This window comes from Aspergillus vadensis, assembly GCF_003184925.1.
Source record: "Aspergillus vadensis CBS 113365 unplaced genomic scaffold BO88scaffold_9, whole genome shotgun sequence".
NCBI classification, from domain to species: domain Eukaryota; kingdom Fungi; phylum Ascomycota; class Eurotiomycetes; order Eurotiales; family Aspergillaceae; genus Aspergillus; species Aspergillus vadensis.
The window spans coordinates 613,446-631,317 of NW_020292047.1; the positions used below are offsets into that span (position 1 = coordinate 613,446).

Below are 17,872 nucleotides of genomic sequence, written 5' to 3' on the forward strand. Positions count from 1 at the left end.
TACTCTTTTTCTCTTATTCTACTACTCTCTAATCTCTTCAATGACCTCTTCTGTTTCTTGATGACCCTCTTCTCCCCCCTGCAGTCGACTCTGCTCGATCATCACACTAAGCTGGCTTTGTCTGCGTGGCATCGAAAAGTTGGTCAACACTGGAGACACTTCCTCGTCCGTACTGCCCTGACTGTCAGTTGCAAACGAATCATCATGGTTTGAAGACCGCCGGAAAGGAACGGCAGAGCTTGGGGCCGTGGACGCCTTTCCGTGTGAATCCCCGAACCGGGATGGGGATGGTGTGGCATTAGTGACAGTGCTGCTTGATTCAGCCCGTACTGGTTTGGGTGGGATCGTCTTGGGTTTGGTCTCTGGCTCAGGTGTTCCTAAAGAAGAAACCAGGACTTGTTCCTGGCGTACTCGATCCGAGAATCGCTTTCTGAAGTTCTTGTCGACAAGTTTCATGCTAGATGGTTGCTCGTAGTTCTCCGCAGACAGATATCGTGCATCATAGCGGCGACACCCAGTAGCCGAAAAGAAGTTGGGTTCAGGTAGGGAAGGTTCGACTGCATAAAATGCTCTGCGACGTGGAGGCGGCGGCTTAACATATGCCTCCTCTGGCCGATCCGTGTCGAGAAGCTCTCTTAGGTCAGATAGAAACAACTCCGGGAGTTCCGGGCGTCTTTCGAGTTGTGCCTTTTCGCCCTGGACCGGATCCTTCTCGGGTGTATCCTCTTCAAAAAGGCCGTTACCGGTAAGCTCGGTCTTGTCTCTTGGGGATACGGTAAGGTTTGGACGAAATTTGCTATGGCTTCTCGACAAAGGCTCCGCCTCATCGATTTCATATGCACCAACGGTAGCCTTTGACGCACTGCCAAGTTCCTGAATTGGTTGGTTTGGGGTATATTCCAGAGTCAGCTGCGGTGAGTCTGGTGGTGGACTATGGGCACGGGTAGAACTGGTACCGGACGACTGCTGTGAGGACTTGCGCCGCATGATCACAGGCCGACGCTTGCTACTTTTTGCCTTGCTAGCCACAAAAACCGCTTTCTTTTGCGTCTGTCGGGGCGCAGTGTCTCCCATTGTAGGCACTGATGGAGGAACCGGTGTAGGGGGATTTGATGGTTTGCGAGTGGTACTCTGCCCGTCAATGTCCGTTAGAAGCAGACGAGTCGTCTTATGTGTTTCTCCGCTGGAACTTCCGTTTCTGGGCTTCTTAAGTATGGGGTGAAGTGGTGCCTTCCCGTTGTTACCAGCCGGCCTCCCCGAGCCCCCTTCATGGTTCCCCTTGGATGACTGGGCTGCTTGGGCTGCTTTGGTCGCCTGTCAAAGTTAGCACATGTTCCCATCGATGCCACCGTAAGCCGCGATAATCCTCGCGATATCCCTCACCTTGCTCAACTGCACCAAACTAAACGGGTTGGGCTCGGAAATACGTAGGAACAGACTGGCCAGCGTAGTTCCCAGGAGAGTATGGTTCAGACAACGACTCCCCCATATCCTCCAGAAGAAGTTCTCCAGCCTGTATCCCACGTCGTCATCATGCGCTGATGGATTGGCACTGTAGACTATTGCGCTATGAGACACGTTGCATTCGCGAGAGGGGAAGGCGCAGGACAAACCCACCTTTCCAAAGCTGCACGACATCCCCAATATTCACCGGACCCACGCCATCTAGCTCCGTTGATACCTTTGTCGCCGTGGTCAGTAAGCCTTTGGGGAGACTTTCCATGGTGAGAGATGCCGAGGCCGCAGTCTAGCTCAAAAGTAAGTAAGGCCCCAACACAGCTACATGATCAAAGGAACAACGAGGCAGAAGGTTCGCTGTGAGAGAATGTTGAGGTCAGTACCAACAGCACTGCCCGGTAGATGCTGTCAGTGTTGCGTCTGGCGGTGAATTGAGGGGCAGGGTCGCCCGCCAAACGCAGGGGGTGGGGAGGAAAAGGGATCCTCCAGGTGGTAAGTAATCGATCGCGATAAGTGGCTGGTAAGAAGAGGGCAGGCCAGCGAAGAAGCGAGTCAGGGGAGATTCCGTTGTATTTGAAGACGGCGTTGGTTGGTGGGCGGGACTGGGGGAGGGATCAGCTGCAAGGGCAGGAGCGAAGACACGCCGGAGATCTTCAACCTGCAGGGCTTAATAGTCGTTGAGGCAAAAGATGGCCGCGTCCAGGTGACCCTGCCAGGCCCCATCCAGGCAACATCATCTCCCCTCTTCCCCCATTCATCCACTCACTCCCCCCATTCATTCACTTGCGCCGCGCTGACTGCAGCCTGCAGGTCTGCATTCCCCAGGGGGAGGTAAAAGTTGACCTGTCCGTTTTGCTGCCTTACCCCGGAGCTTGCCGATGCTGCCCAGTGAATGGGAAACAAAAGAAACCATCCGAGACAGCACAGGCCATCATGAACAATAGTGCCCAAAATGGGTGGATCCCGCACCTCAAATTCAGTGAACTAGCTGTGGTACTGACCCAAAGCACAAATGAGTCGTCACAGAAAGATGGATCACACTGTTCGTAACCATGGTTATCAGCAGTCATCCAACCAGGTCGGATGGAACCAGTGCTGCCGTTCATTCTTGTCGGATTTACCAGCAAACATCACGACACCCGCTGTTAGCGCCCCCCGTGACCAACGGCATCCAAAAGATCTCCCAATCGGAGGCCCCCGATTGGCTTCGGGACCGATTCTCTCTCCCTCATACTCCGGGTTGCCATCGTTCAAGGGGCTACACTGGCAAGGATCCAGGAAGAAACAAACAGACGACCGACGGTTTGTTGGTCCCCCTATATATGACTAAGCTATGCGCATGGGAAGGGCAAACGATACATTGCAAGAGAACACAGCAGCCAACTCGAGGACACCGCGTGGCCCGAATTCCCTGCAGGGACTGGCTCCAGGGTCTCTTTGTTCTACAACACCCGTTCCTACACGAGATGAAGTCAGCTTACCTCGCGCAATCTATGTACCACCACCAACATGCCGATTCACTCGCACTGGGTTCGCCCAGTGCTACCCTTGCGGATTCGAGGCAATGATGAGAGCTCTTCCCGAAGGGATGAGAGTAATCCTCCTCTCGCGGTAAGCTGACAGCCACTCGGCGATGAATCTGCATTCTGATTCACACATATTCTCCGCTTTGGAGTCTCCGAGGAATGCAAGTCATCCGCACAGGCGCCAATGGGCTTGAGCAAAGCATAGTTATTGGTCGGGATTCTGATTCGACGTATTCCCAGGACTAACCAAGTCTCCCAATTTCTAACAGATCAATCTTCTCTACCCCCTTATGAAATCATATTGCGACCTATACTCTCTAGCAATGCAGTATTGTCATCATTCCGCTCATGCTCCACGCAGATCAGACATTCCGATCAGCTCAATTCCCCGATCTGACAACGATTGACATTGGCCTCTTCACAAATCCACCATTGAGAGAAGGGTTCCATGACAAGCTCCATGATTTCGTCATCGAGTGTCACGTCCACACAACAATGCCTTTAGTAATCGACGATCACGGTCCCCAAGCAGTGGAAAACCTGCCACATATATTCTGTACATAACGTAGCATCACCACCTCAAGCCACAAAGCCAGTTCCATATAAGCTTAGCCCACATGCCACGAACAGGAATGCCCAGATTGTGAAGAATGGGTATTGCTCACTTTAAGGCTCGGGCCGTAAGAATTCAGTTAAGTCTACAGGGATCGTTTCTTGGTAACTCGCACGGAAACTACAAGCGTCATGCTTTACAGCCGAAGACGAAGACAGATCCAGAACAAACCGGGGGTAACAACGGGTTAGAACGCTACAAGTATCTGCTTCCACTGCAACACAACAAAATCCTTTCAGTAAAATTCACTCCATCCAATCCTGTCTAAAACCCAGCTGGGACAGATAATCCACATGCCCGGCTGCTAGCGAAGTATACCGCCAGATATCAGGATACATATCCACCCTATCCGAGATCTGCAGACTTTGATTTGCGAATGTAAAAAGCACCTTCAGCCGCACGGAATCTGCATCCACCGAATCTTCGACGAGTCGCTGAAACAGGGCCGCCACATAGTCGATCTCTTCACCTGTTATTGGCTCTTTCTCATATGCGGCTGTCCCGTCCAGGATGCAGATAACTTGTATATTTGGAGGAACCTGCAGAACGAGTCGTCTGAATAGCTCACAGAGCGCTTTGATGTTGTTGCTCTCGCAGGCGTTGAGGAACCCTCTACCCAGAAATTGAAGGCTTGGCGTGGCAAGCTTGTCGCTGAAAAGAAGCTGGGTGATGAGACTTCGCATCATCCCTGTCGGGCCGCTGAGTTCGGGATCTTCTTGGTCGTCGTGTAGTGATGCGAAGAAGAATAGAGGTAGACAGTCGGGACTGCTGATCAGGCTGTATATGAATGTTGAAGCAAATATTGACATTGGTGTGACCATTATAGCTGGATTGGTATCTAGACGGCCATCTACTAGGAGGAGTGATGATTGTGGGGCCCGAAGCCATTCAGTAAACTCATCGGTTTTGGCGAGCCATCGCACACGTCCGAGGTATGAGGATTTGAGTCTACTGCCTTCTTGGAGAACGATCTCAAGGTCTTGGGCTGGGGTATGTGGTGAGACGCCCAATATTCCGAGTAGTTCAATTGGGGTGACTGTTGTAGATGTTGAGTCTCGAGAATTTGTGCTGCTTAGAGAGAGGGATGATTGAAGAGCTTCGTTTTCATGTGCCAGATCCGAGTAGGCTAGTCAGAGATGATTAGTATCATCAAAGGATGATGCGCGTAGAGCAATCTTACCGCGTTGCAGGAGAAAGATTTGACCCTGTTGGACCTCATATTGCTCCCGAGACTCCTTACATAGCGCCTTGAACTCATATAGTAGCTCTGTCATAGCCTGTGCACCGGATTGCTCTTTTTGAAAGGCAAAGACCTCCCGATACTCAGCTCCAACCTGCTTCTTCACTTCGGTGACAAGGTCTTTGATGTCGCTGCGCGCTCCCTGAAGCTCCGTGTGAAGAGTCTGGATGTTGGAATTTGCTTCCAAGCCCAAGCGGTGCGATTCGCTGCTGTGATAGGCCGTAGCAGCAGTGATCTTGACTTTCATGCGTTCCAATCGCTCTTTGATGGTTACGAGGTAACGGTTCCAGTCGGAGAGTACCTGGTCGACCGTGAGAGTCTCTCGGATTCTCAGGGTGAGGGACTCTGTGACCTTTCGGTACCCTGGAACCAAGTCCGTAAGCTAAAGACCATGTCGAATGGAGAAACTATGAACCCACATGGCTGCCTCTTTAACAAAACATCAAGCAATCCGGGTAATGTCCTAACAAGGGTTCTACAAAACTCCCTACACAATTCCTCGTCATCGGCTGTGGGGTTCAAGTAGTTATAGGCGGTCTGGATTGTCAGAACAGTCTCAGGCACGGTCTCGAAGGCTTCCAAGATTTTGGCGCGGTTTTCTACACCTCGTTTCGCAGTCTAAGAACTCAATGTCAGCGAAAGCAGTCTGCCGCCATTTACCGATATACGACAAAATGTTACCTCGAATACGAGTCCCAACACCCCCTTCACAACACTCAGTCCGTATTCGTCAGGTATGGCATCTTTCAAGGGAGCTAACATGCCAAGGCCCTGGACAGCAGTAGATGTATAATCTTTGCGAGATGATGCCACATCTTTTGCTTCGTCTAGTGTCCTCAGAACCATCTGCCATGTGTAGTCATAGAATCTTGGCTCCTCCGGAGGCGCGATGGCATCATGATGCTTTAAAAGTGTTTCAAGATCTCTGGTGATGCATTAGACCATGCACACGTTGAGCATCTGCATGCACATGTATCATTATGGATGGTCGCACCTAATTGTCGCCAGCTCGGCGGGAATGTACTTCTCTTGCTGCTCATCGAATTCGCTCTCCACCGCAAAGGCGGGGTGGAAGTCACGCCCCCGCTCCTCAATCCACGCCCGACTCTTTGCCGTCCCCGTCTTGTCCGCTGGGAGCGACTTTGGTTTTCGGCGACCATGGAAGAAGTGTGTCATATCGGGTGATGTTATGCATCCAGATGAAGACCGCCATAATCCTGCGGATCCCTGATGAATAATATGTAGAAATGGGATGGGGTGTATGTGAGTCTGTCCTCCGTGCTCTAGCCCTCTACCCGAGTCATGCTACTATCAAGCCTTCTGACTATGTTTGCTTTTAGATACGAGGTCCATAAGCCCTAGTGGCCGTATTTTCTAAGCTTACCCAATCGATGCATGACAGGTGTGAGCGCTTAACAATCAGCGCAATTGAACCATGTGGTTAATGCGTTCGTGAAGGAGGTGCTCTGACGGCTTGGCCCCTGACGAATCCTTCGTGAGCACTAGTATAGATCCCGCGTCTGGTGACTGGTCGCATTGAGCTCGCAAATCCACTTCATCCCTCCTATCACTGTCTTCCATTTCTGCAGCCGCGCTGTGGCAGCGGCTTCCCCCGCCCCTTTGGCGTCGATACGAGGCACTGAAGATGCCTGATAACGAACTTATAAATCAGTGCGAGCAATGAAGTGGGTGAAAGCATTTCGGAAAACCTTCTCGGCTAGAGGAGGTCACCAGGCTCAGGGCACATCTGAGTGCGATGGAGGTCGTAAATCAGTCAGCGCCTTCGGAGCGTGTGCCGGCATCAGAGGAGGACGCCATAGATGGGTTTGGAGAGGCGGAAATACCTGAGGTTGTGACTGAAAAGCAGGAGGCCAGTACTCAGACTATCCAGGAAGATAATGAAGAGCGAAGTTCTCACCGTGAGGAGACGGATGATGGCGCCGATAATGATGAAGATGACGATACCAACGAGGAGGACAATGAGGAAGACGACAGCGACAGCGACAGCGACACGACAGACGTTGAGAGCAAAGCTGATGATGATACGTGGCTCAATGGATCTGCTTTCAACGAGCGGAAAATTAACGTGGGCGTGAGATACTATGATTACCCATCCTTCATGAACCGGTCCGTGGACGACGATGCAGATTATACGATAGAAGCCCTGATCAGTACTTCCGACTGGTGGAAGGACCTGGAACGGGAAAAGAAAAGGCGCGCTGCGAATCCATCACCGTGGACTGAGACTGTTGAGGTGGCACCGCCGACGGAAGGAGTTGCTGAGACCTTGCAACTCCAACGTGTGAGGATCCGCTCCCCAGAGATACTTCGTCGGCTTTCTGAACTCGGAGAGTGGAACGAAAGCAGCATGGTTCCCCCCAAATCCGATTGCGTATTCTGCCGTCCGTTTCACGCTCTCGCCTACTTTAATGGTGAAATAAAAAAGCAGCTGGAGCAATTAGAGTCTGACTTGGACGACTCACACGCAAGACCTAAGCCTTCAGAAGACAATCAATTGGATGATTCGCGAAAAACTTCAGAATCTGCTATTCGGGACGAATTGCGATGCTATGTCACCTTTGTGGAAGAGAAGATTCTACCTCTTTGGAAGAGATTTGAACATGTCACCAAGAATACTCCGAACAAAGTCAGATATGATGAGCTGCCTTTTCTTTTCCGCCCGGGCGATCTTGTCTTTGTTCCATCTGTGGCCACCAGTTCAAAAGCACGTCATCAGTCTGCTATCCAGAACGTCTTTCGCCTGGCCTCACTGCGGCCCGAAGACCACATGTGGCAAACGGACCCAGGTGGCTGGTTTGTCCCGAATTCGCTAGCGAGGTGGAGCATCTATTGCTTTGACCATGATGGAGAGCAGTTGAAAGTTATATGGCAGTCTCTAGAGGTCCCCCATTTCGCCGGCGAGCAAGACATTACTGCCTTGCCATGTTACCCTCTGCGTTACCATCCCGATCATGCGACGATTCTCAAGATGCAGGTTGAGAGTGGAAAGCTTTTCAAGGAGCTCGTGAAGCCAGAGAACAAACATCAGTACTATTCTGGCTGGAACCTCTCAACAGGTATCTTCAAGGAGAGCATGGAGCTCGCTGAACCCGAACACATAGAAAGTGAGGTCATTATAGATGTGAAGGAAGCCTCGCGATACGTCACTGAGACATACCCCACCGACACTAAGCGTTATGAGGAAACGTTCCATGATTCATGGGCTACGGTTGTGGATGAAAATGTCTCATATCGGCTATGGAGAAAAGCTTCGCCCCATTTTATCGAGAAAAACGAAAACTTGCTTGTCCGAGAAGATTTTACATATGCAAAGGAAGCGCAAGCCTACATGAAGCAGAACCCATACATTGATAACAATGACACATTCTCAAAACCAACATGGTCCGATGAAGATCTGGCCCTTCTTCCACGGAGAGTCCTTGGATACGTCTTACGCGAGAGGAGATTCACGCGCTTGGATGTTCGCGGCTTTGACTTGCGCCGGGTATCTGAAGAGAGGATTACCCTAGACCATGTCCAGATAAAGCCTGGACATCGGAGGATCATCCGATCGACTGTTTCTTCTCACTTTACAAAGATCCACCATCAACGCTCTCGTGATGCCATATTGTATACGCCGGACATGATCCGGGGAAAGGGACGAGGCCTGGTGATCCTCCTGCACGGAGCGCCTGGGGTGGGTAAAACTGCGACCGCAGAGGCCGTGGCATTGGAGTTCGAGAAACCTCTGTTTCCCATCACCTGCGGTGACCTAGGAATAACAGCGGATGCTGTGGAGAGATCACTCAAAGACATCTTTCGATATGCCCATCTGTGGGACTGCATTCTGCTACTGGATGAAGCAGATGTCTTTCTCACACAGAGAGATCGAACAGATGTTGAGAGGAACGCCTTAGTTTCGGGTACGCTCGTATACTTACCAATTGCTGGACCTTACTGACCTCATATAGTATTCCTCAGAGTGCTTGAATACTACAGTGGCATCCTCTTCCTAACCACGAACCGAGTCGGGGCGCTGGACGAAGCCTTCCGCTCACGAGTACACCTCAGCCTCTACTATCCTCATCTAAGCAGTGAAGATACCATTTCCATCCTCTGCAGTAACCTGGCCCGGCTCCCTCGAGCAGACAAGGTACCGAAGGGAACAACTATCGGCAACGGACATATCCATGTCATGGACAAAGAGATCATCGAATTTGTCCGATCGGAATACGAGAAAACCTACAGAGTCCACAGACGTGGCCCATGGAATGGTCGCCAAATCCGCAACGCCGTACAAATAGCATCCTGCCTCGCCTTCTTCGACCAGCGAGAAAAGACCCCGGGTAATGACCTACCAGTAGTTCTTACAGCAGAGCACTTCCGCACAGTGAACGACACGATCGAAGAATTCGACCGATACCTAGTCAAAGCCCGGCGTGCCGACGATCGCAAATTGGCCCACATGGAAGGAGTCCGATACGATGGCTATGAGTCCGGACCTACACGAGAACCTGCCGTATATGACGGTTTCAGTGGTTACGAGTCCGATCACGTCCCGGTTGAACGAAACCCTCGACGCAATGTGCCAGCCCGAACCCCTCAGCGACAATCTCAGTATGCTGGCACCTCGGGCGGCCGAGTCGCAGCTGGACGATACTCCGCTGGTCGGAAACGCGCAGTCATGGTCGAATCTCAGCATTATGCAGAAGACGACTTTATAGATGACGATGTGCATGTTCCAAGTCCCTCTACCGGGCGTAGATATGAAGGCGGACCTAGTTCGCGTATGGAGCCTCGTTCCAGGGCTCAGCCCAGACCTTTGCCTCGAAAGGATGAGGATGTGTACGATGAGGAGTTATATCCGGATGTCGAAGATCATGTTGTGGAAGAGGAGTACCGTCTTGCGGCGGATCCTGATGCTCCTAGATCCGCTCCTCGCAGCGTGAAAAGAAGCCCCAGATACACGGGTGATTACTCACCTGTGCCTGCTCGCAGGGCTAGAGAGGCGACTCCCAGGTCCCAGCATCTAGAGGTGGAGTAGAGTATTCCCATATAGCATGCGTGCGCATAGCGATACTATTCCACGCCCTACGATATCCCTTCATAGAAGCATTTTTATGTATCGTTTCATCAGTTATATTGCATTATATACCCATTATCTACAAACCCCCCTTTCCGTGATCCATGCTTTGATATGATAAACTAGTATATATATTGACAGCTCAGCAATAATCATCAATCCTCCCCGCCCCAACCAACTGCATCACCTTGCCCCCCTCCGCAAAAACCAACAAATCATCCGACCCTTGCTCAAAAGCAGGCCAGGCAAAATAACTCTCATTATTCGGGTTTGCCGGCACATTCCCAACAGCAAGCCGCACCGGCCCCCGCGACGGATCCTCCAGAAACGAAAGCCACAGCGCTTGCATAGCGTAACTCACGTCCCACTCATACTGCGTAGAGGGACCACCATACTCGTAATGTGTACCGAATAGCATAGGGAGCTCAGCGCTATGATACGCCCCGAACCAAGGCAGGGGTGAGATATTGGTGAAGTTGCCTGCGTATTGGTACCGGTAGGTGGTGAGGTTTGCTAGTTTGCGGTTCTTGACTTCCTCTGCGACGGGACAGGCGATAATTGATTCAGTTATTTCGAAGAGTGTGGATTTGCTGGGCCCCGCTGGGGTGAATGATACGAAGCCGGCGCCTTCGTTGGTGTTGCTTCCTGTTACCAGGGGCTAATTGAAGGGAAGATGGTAGGTTAGCTGGTAATTATTGCCGAGTGTAGGGAAGTTGCTTACAATCTTTGCGACCTTTCCTGCAACAGCACGCTCGGTCCAGTTTGCGAAAAAGGTCTTGTTGTCGACGGCTGGAGTGAAAGAGATGGATGGCGAGCCGGAGTATGTTGAGAGAGCGGTTTGCAGTTTCCGAGCGGACACGTTTCGCATGCAGCTGAGTTCTTCAGTGGATGAGAGTCCGTCGCAGCCTACTAGGCTGGCCAGGAAGGTGAAGTTGGTGTGTGCGTAGTCTTCGTTGTCAACTATATTTGGAGCACCGGAGTCGGCTATGAGAGCGGCGACGATGGGGTGTTCGGGATATCCGTATGAGTAGGCTGTTACGCTTGCTGCTCCGGCGGATTGACCCCATAGGGCAATCCGAGCGGGATCACCGCCGAAATTGGCGATGTTGGCTGCGACCCATTCGACTCTGTGGTTATGGTGGTTAGTTTGGGGGAATTTTTTTTTTTTTTTTTTTTTTTTTTTTTTTTTTTTTTTTTTTTTTTTTGGCTTGATTGGAGTGGTTGACTTACGCCAGTCTTTGGTCGAGTAAGCCGACGTTCGGCTCAGATAGCCCTTCGGCGTTCGGGAAGCCGAAGACGTTGACGCGATAGCTAGCAGGGCATTAGACGATGAGCATGGGCTTAGTTAATGGGGCTGGCATTTACTTCATGATGACCACGATGTGAGACTGAGTCCGTTGCACCCACTTGTCGGGGATTTTGTACAGCGACGCTTCCCCTCCAGATGTGAACCCACCTCCGGGGATATAAAGCAGCACTGGTAGTGGACGTTGCTGGGATTGAATGTTCTCAATACGAGGTGCCCAGATTGATAGGTACAGACAGTCTTCTGAGTCTCCTCCGCTGATGAGAAATCCCGTTTCATAGGTGGTGTATATCGTGGAGCTATTGCTTGTCTGTTGGATACATGATGAGGGCAATGCGAAGGCATTGACTGTACCATTAGGCTGTTTCTTCACGGGACTACTAAAGCGGAGGTCACCAACAGGTGGCTCTGCAAATGGGACGCCAAGCCATTGTCGAACATCAGGGGCTGTCTGATTGAAGAAGCCTTGTATAGGGCCGCTGGAGGTTTGGACTAGCAGTCCTTCCCCATTTGTGTCTCTTGTAGCTGAAGAAGTGGGAGCAGCTACACAATGAGAGACGAAAAGCGCCGCTATAACGCACAGACGCAAACGCATCATGGAATTGGATATGGGTTGGGCGGTGGCTCATGTTGGATGAGGGGTGAAAAGGAGACTGCTTTTATACCTTTCCATGAGGACCACAGTAGCCCCTCAGTTGCGCGGCAAAGCGTTTCGGCAGACGATCAAGACCCTTTGACGCCTCGTGGAAAGGATAAATGATACAACACCTCGCTTCTGCAGGCTAAGGGATAAGCCGCCAAATATCTCCCCGGACGACCCCAGATTGTGGGGTCTGATATGCCGAAGCCAAGCTCACTCTACATTTGGAGCAAAAGCATCCGGTAAATAACACGGTCAAAGACTTCGTGTTGCAGTGGACATAATCTATAGCGGATCTGTAGCGAGCATATCTGTATATGCTACTGCGGACGACGGTAACGTTGAGGAAGTATCCATGGCTCGCCAACCGTTAACTTCGGGCTCGCACCGGCCCGTCTGCCTTGTGTACCAAAGAACGGATGCACGTTGAACCCAATGGATTCATGAAAAGCAGATACTTCCAATATAGCATCATGGATTCGCTTCGGTGAATCCCTGTTTGGACCCTGCGGGTGGGATGCGGAGGGGAACTGGGATGTGCGTGTGCGGGGTAAATCTGGGGTGAACTTTCCCCCAACCGAGGCAGAAAACTGATGAAAATTGCCGCCTTGGACTCGGTTGAACATTCTACCTCCGGACATAGTCATCAGCATTCAGAGGCCTTGAGGGGTATTCGATAATTTAGATGCACAGTTGAGCTCTACAGGCTGTCTGAAGCTTGAGTGAGCTAGTGAGTGAGCGAAGGTATGCTGTTAAACAAGAGGCTTACGCATGGCCATTATGCGCCGTCACACATTAGTATGATAAGCCTCCGGGTCTATAGCACAGATACTAGGCTTACTTTAATGGAGGGCCTGAGTTCACTGAAATTATGCCTCAGTAAGCATAAATGAAAATGTCTATCATTGACACAGTATGGCTTGGGAAATGTCCAAAAGAGTGTTCGCAAGCGGAACATTGCCGCTAATAATCCTCAGCGATGATCAGGTTCAGTCACCCTGATTTATCCTGCCTGTACCAGTGATCTTATAGTCGGCAAAGACAAGACCCTTTAGTGGGTAAGTGTTTCGCGATGCGGTCTAACAAAACAGACGCAAATGGCTGCCTGAACTTGAAGACCTCAGGCACCACACCCTGGCTTAACCTTCCTGATTGGGATAAGCAAAACTGCTCCACGGCACCCCAAATCCTGAACCAAGGTTTACTGAATCGGGATTCCCCGCCTTAGTGAGTGTCATCCGGGTTGCCTGACTGGGGAGACCGCCCATTTTCCAATCTCACAACAAAGAAGACCTTGCTGGGAAAAAAGCCGGTTGTGTCGGCGAATTTCCTGGTTTTGGTAAATAATCGGTTAGACCAAGCAAACTGAAGGGGTGACCCTTTTCTTGCTAGCAGCCATCTCAATGAGTCGCTGTGAGTTTGGCGGATTCCTTGAGCTTGGATGTCGACATAAACCGGAGTTGAACATATTAGCGAAGCTGTCGCGATTGGTGCTGTGCTCTGGAACTTGTAAAGAGTATCTATCTGCTCAGCTCCTTCTTCATCCAATTAATGGGCTTCTGGTAATCGTAGGTCTGCAGTATTACATTATGTAACCACCCAGCAACAGCGGTGCTGCACAGCGCATTGCTGCATAGTGTTGCTAATTAGAAGTGATAAGACCGCTCATACAACAGTGAGCCTTGAACAATTATGTGTTGCGCTGCATTATGGCAGATTTCACGTCCGATTTCGCATCATTATTGTCGATCAACGCTTTCACTTCGCGCATCAAGTTACCCATGTCCGACAGTGAAATGGACAAAAGGGCTTTGGCCGCGCCAATATTGCCGTCCATCGCCGGCATTTACATAGTCAAGGAGCATTAGACTCAAATAAGGTGCGTTTAGGAGAGGAGGCTATTGAAGGGAAAGATCAATAGGGTCTTCCGGAAGGAAATATTCGAAACCTTGGAGAAAGTACCCGAGAAGCAAGAACGCCAGGGCAGTATTTTTTGATTATTTGAAGTAGATTCTGCATCCTAATCTTCTCAATACATAAGCCTTGGAGACAAAGTCAACACAGACAGTTCTTTTATGTTCGTCAACTAAAGATCTTTCCACTACATGATGAAGACCGGCCTTCATACCGAACAAAGGGCAGAGTATGGGAAAAGACCAAGGCGGCAGAATCTCGGACTTGGTGTCACTAATTCGGTCTTACTTCTAGGATTAGCACAGCCGAGAAGGGTATAGGACGTCTGATTTGGACATGCAATGAGGTACACAGCATTGCATGAAGGGGAGAGGGGCGGCGCTCAAAGATTTATCCACGGCGGTGCATGCCGCTGCAAACTATCTCGGATTACATTGCAGTCGTACTTCTATAGTGTCAATTAGTGGTTGCGTCCTGCATAGTGCTCATGGTCTGACACTGAGTACATTAGTCCCCTTTCAAGACAATTGGACATCCTCGGTCTGAATGCGCTCGGAGGAATTGCGAGGGGAGTGGGTAAGACTGGTTCAGCCCACAGGGAAGCAAAATTACCGCCATCCCACGCCCAAAGCCTTAACATTGAGCTTGTCTGGTATTTTGGAGACCGGCTAAAACAGTCTTGGCGTTTCTGAACTGGCTTTTGAGTCCGGGTGATGGAGGGCCTCACCATGCACGATGACATTCTACCGGAACCTTATGTTCGGGATTGGATATGGCGACAATGAGAAAAATTGGATACTACACATGACCTTAACTTTACCAGGGAGAGCTTGTTGACTCGAAAGTTTACACCGGACAAGATAAGCAATAAAACGGACAGCAGCTTATACGCCCTGTGGAATAAGCAATTTCGCGGCACATCGGCAAAGTCAACTGGTTAGTTGGTGGGCGCGCGATTATTAAATGCCTCGGTGGCGTTGGGTCATTCGACGGTAGGGAGAGTGCCACGCCGACAACAAGCAAGCTAAGCATTTCCAGACTCCATTGGAAAATCTCCGGGACAAGAAGGAGATCAAAATCTGACTTCCCGATCGGACCACTCGACTTGCTTTGCGCTCCAGTTGCCCGGCTTGGCTGGTAGTAATGCTTTTCCCACTGGTGGGGAAAGTCCCGTGGAGTCACGCGGCCCCCCCAAATTCCAACATCAGCGCGCCATGACATCTTCCCTCCCATGGCCTGACCGCTCAGATGCCTTCCCAGCTCACCTTTCTCTGCTTTTTCTTCATGCTGTCTTCTTTCACTAGGCCCCCCTCGGATGCATCGAGGACCACCTGTGACTGGGTAAGTCCTCTGCCAGACTCTACTAGTTTATGATTTCATCCCGCGTCCGGTGTAATAACCTTAGTATAGCCGCTCCCCAATCAGTCGCCCAAGTTGAGAATTCTTTCAGACCGGGGTGGTGGGCCTGGGGCTCGGACAACATCCGTCGCTCGCACCCCTCGGATAATGGATTCCAATTTCTAAGACACAATACAGCCAGTAACGTGGGCCTGGCCTGTATCTAAGTGCCTGGACGCGGGGCTAAAGCCTGGGGTGCTTATTGCGGAGATAATAGGAACCACGGTTGGCGTGCCCCAGGACAGCCTAGAGCTCCAATTGGTGGCCGGGTAGCGACTGGAGCTAGGCTAGCAACCACCCCGGCTGTTGGAGAGTCGCCGCGCTAGCACCAAGGCCAATCAGCAACTGCGTTGCATAAAATCCAGCCATGTGGCGACTGGTGGGATATCAGACACGTTACAAAGCCGTACACCGTACGGCCCAGGTCAGCCCGAGCATACCACTACCCCGGTGAGAAGCTGTGGTATCTTTCTCTCTCGGCCCTGGTCCCCCATGCGGAGTATTTCGTACTGACCAGGGGGTCCGCTATGTGACTCGCACATCGGCATCCGTCTTTCACTTGCATGCGGGTCCACGGCAGGCCTCTGGACGTCATCTCGACCAGCTCGGTCGGCAGCAGTCCGGTCTCCAATGACCGGAGAAGCGGATTGATCATCAGCCCATGTAGAGCTTACAGAAACCCCGCGACGGATTGCTTTCGGGCTAGCTGTTGGCCTGTTTCTTTTTGTATGAGCAAGTCCCCGGACTTGAGAATGACTATTTCTCTCTCCCTCCATTCTCCTTTCCCCTGTTTCATCTTCTGCTTCCTTTCCTGCAAAGCCAAGGTCCTTGTGATACAGGCAATTCGGCACAATGCAGGGCCAAGCACTTCGTTATGCCCAGATCTTCTTAGTCGCTTGTCCCTCCTTTATCCTTTTCGGTTACAATCAGTCCGGTGTCGGAGGACTCGATGACTTCCCCTCCTGGGTGAGGGTATTTCCGGAGATTGACACAGTCAACACTACTGGGGCCCAAGAGTCTCACAATGCCACCGTTCAAGGAGCCGTGGTTGCGTCGTACACAATAGGAGCCCTCTTCGGGTCACTGATCTGTACAATGATCGGTGACATGCTTGGACGTCGCCGATCGATCTTTTCTGGCGCACTCATTGCATTGATTGGTCAGATACTGGAATGCACCGCCTACTCTCTAGCTCAATTCGTCGTTGGGCGAGTGATTTTGGGTTTTGGTGTTGGCATGCTCAGTGCGACTGTACCTGTCTGGCAATCCGAGTGCGCGCCTGCCGCCCAGCGAGGACGGAACGTGGTGTTGACAGGCATGTTCATCGCGTTTGGTTTCGCTTTGACGCAATGGGTAAATTTTGGTTTCTACCACATGGAGAATTCGCCTGCCTCATGGAGAGCATCACTTGCCATCCCCGCCGTGTTTTCGTTCATAATCATGGGCAGCATCTTCTTCCTCCCAGAGTCGCCGCGTTGGCTCGTCATGAAGAACAAATCAGACGTAGCACAATTTACTTTGGCGTCTCTGAGGGGACAAGAAGTAGACTCGCTGGAGGTTGTCGCAGAGCTACGGGCTTACGAGCTTTCTCTGGAGGAATCTTCGAACAATTCACTTAAGCTCCGAGACATTTTCACTATGGGAGAAGAGAAGCTCTTGTACAGGTTTATCCTATGTGTCACTCTCCAATTCTTCCAGCAAATGACTGGTGGAACTCTGATCTCGGTCTACATTCCTCTTATCTTCCAAACAGATCTTGGACTCGGTACCAGTCTGTCGAAGATCCTTGCGGCATGCGCGTTGACCTGGAAATTCCTGTGCTGTTTTGTGGGCTTTGCCATTATTGACCGCATGGGACGACGCACAGCGTTTATGGTCAGTGGCGGTGGCATGGGCATGTGCATGCTGGCATTGGCGGTCTCCAATTCCTTCTCCAATAACCATACCGCATCCATTATCTCCGCCCTGTTCATTTTCATTTACAACTTCTTCCTTCCGATCGGCTTCTTGGGCGCCAACTTCCTTTACCCAGCCGAGGTTGCTCCTGCGCGTCTTCGTGTCGCCATGCAAGCAATTTCGATTGCCAACCAATGGCTCTGGTATGGCTCTCACTCATAATAATTCAACTGCCTTCCAACTTATGCTAACTCTTCTCTCCTGCAGGATGTTTGTCGTCGCAATGATCACGCCCGTCGCCATTGACAACATCGGCTATCGCTACTATATCGTCTACGCCATCATCGGTGGCATTATCCCTCCCATCATCTACCTGTTCTACCCAGAAACAAAGGGCCGGTCCCTTGAAGAAGTTGACGAGATCTTCCGTGATGCTCCCACCATCTTCTCTGCGGTGTCGATGTCGAAGCACAAGCCCATGGGAGATAGGGCCATGGAGCGAGTCATGGAAGAGAAGGCAACTGTGGAAGAAATAGAGTAAAAGCATAGAAGGATAAACTTGGATGAAATTATGAGCCTTATGTGTCTTAGATAGACATAGATCTACACTGCCATGATACACGTCTGCTATTTTTCATACATGATTTTGGTGACCACCTTGCTATTTGCGTACGACCACATCCATGATTGTCAAACGCACTTCAGGACTCTGAAGAATATCATATCAGTGCCCAGAAAACCGGTACTATATTATGAGCCCACAGACGACAACCTAGTCTCGTGTTAAACTGTCATGTT

The 17,872-nt window shown here is 50.9% G+C and overlaps 7 protein-coding genes across 7 annotated transcripts; 3 read left to right on the forward strand and 4 right to left on the reverse strand.

Moving 5' to 3' along the window:
- Positions 1-21: 21 nt before the first annotated feature.
- Positions 22-1,723, reverse strand: BO88DRAFT_338764 (GATA-like domain-containing protein; the record flags this gene model as incomplete). Its single annotated transcript, XM_025702993.1, has 3 exons — positions 22-1,314; positions 1,384-1,559; positions 1,618-1,723. The coding sequence occupies 3 exons, from the start codon at positions 1,721-1,723 to the stop codon at positions 22-24; spliced, it is 1,575 nt and encodes a 524-aa protein (XP_025563767.1).
- Positions 1,724-2,346: 623 nt separating this feature from the next.
- On the forward strand, positions 2,347-3,526 carry BO88DRAFT_271978 (uncharacterized protein). Its single transcript, XM_025702361.1, has 2 exons — positions 2,347-3,069; positions 3,254-3,526. Exon 1 carries the CDS (start codon positions 2,511-2,513, stop codon positions 3,024-3,026), a length of 516 nt encoding a protein of 171 aa, XP_025563768.1. The 5' UTR covers positions 2,347-2,510; the 3' UTR covers positions 3,027-3,069; positions 3,254-3,526.
- Positions 3,527-3,815: 289 nt separating this feature from the next.
- Positions 3,816-6,082, reverse strand: BO88DRAFT_443328 (uncharacterized protein). The gene is made up of 5 exons (XM_025710009.1): positions 5,832-6,082; positions 5,528-5,762; positions 5,257-5,455; positions 4,778-5,200; positions 3,816-4,723 (listed from the first exon to the last, which is right to left on the reverse strand). The coding sequence occupies exons 1-5, from the start codon at positions 6,011-6,013 to the stop codon at positions 3,843-3,845; spliced, it is 1,920 nt and encodes a 639-aa protein (XP_025563769.1). The 5' UTR covers positions 6,014-6,082; the 3' UTR covers positions 3,816-3,842.
- Positions 6,083-6,437: 355 nt separating this feature from the next.
- BO88DRAFT_364160 (AAA family ATPase) lies at positions 6,438-10,034 on the forward strand. Its single transcript, XM_025703966.1, has 2 exons — positions 6,438-8,760; positions 8,809-10,034. Exons 1-2 carry the CDS (start codon positions 6,594-6,596, stop codon positions 9,879-9,881), a joined length of 3,240 nt encoding a protein of 1,079 aa, XP_025563770.1. The 5' UTR covers positions 6,438-6,593; the 3' UTR covers positions 9,882-10,034.
- A 1-nt stretch (position 10,035) lies between these two features.
- On the reverse strand, positions 10,036-11,821 carry BO88DRAFT_364165 (chlorogenic acid esterase precursor; the record flags this gene model as incomplete). Its single annotated transcript, XM_025703967.1, has 4 exons — positions 10,036-10,578; positions 10,642-11,047; positions 11,151-11,231; positions 11,286-11,821. The coding sequence occupies 4 exons, from the start codon at positions 11,819-11,821 to the stop codon at positions 10,063-10,065; spliced, it is 1,539 nt and encodes a 512-aa protein (XP_025563771.1). The 3' UTR covers positions 10,036-10,062.
- Positions 11,822-14,240: 2,419 nt separating this feature from the next.
- BO88DRAFT_424927 (uncharacterized protein) lies at positions 14,241-15,954 on the reverse strand (the record flags this gene model as incomplete). Its single annotated transcript, XM_025708784.1, has 7 exons — positions 14,241-14,523; positions 14,715-14,804; positions 14,895-15,023; positions 15,181-15,330; positions 15,474-15,554; positions 15,689-15,803; positions 15,867-15,954. The coding sequence occupies 7 exons, from the start codon at positions 15,952-15,954 to the stop codon at positions 14,241-14,243; spliced, it is 936 nt and encodes a 311-aa protein (XP_025563772.1).
- Positions 15,955-16,030: 76 nt separating this feature from the next.
- Positions 16,031-17,615, forward strand: BO88DRAFT_424928 (sugar transporter; the record flags this gene model as incomplete). The annotated part of the gene is made up of 2 exons (XM_025708785.1): positions 16,031-17,277; positions 17,342-17,615. 2 exons carry the CDS (start codon positions 16,031-16,033, stop codon positions 17,613-17,615), a joined length of 1,521 nt encoding a protein of 506 aa, XP_025563773.1.
- Positions 17,616-17,872: the final 257 nt, after the last annotated feature.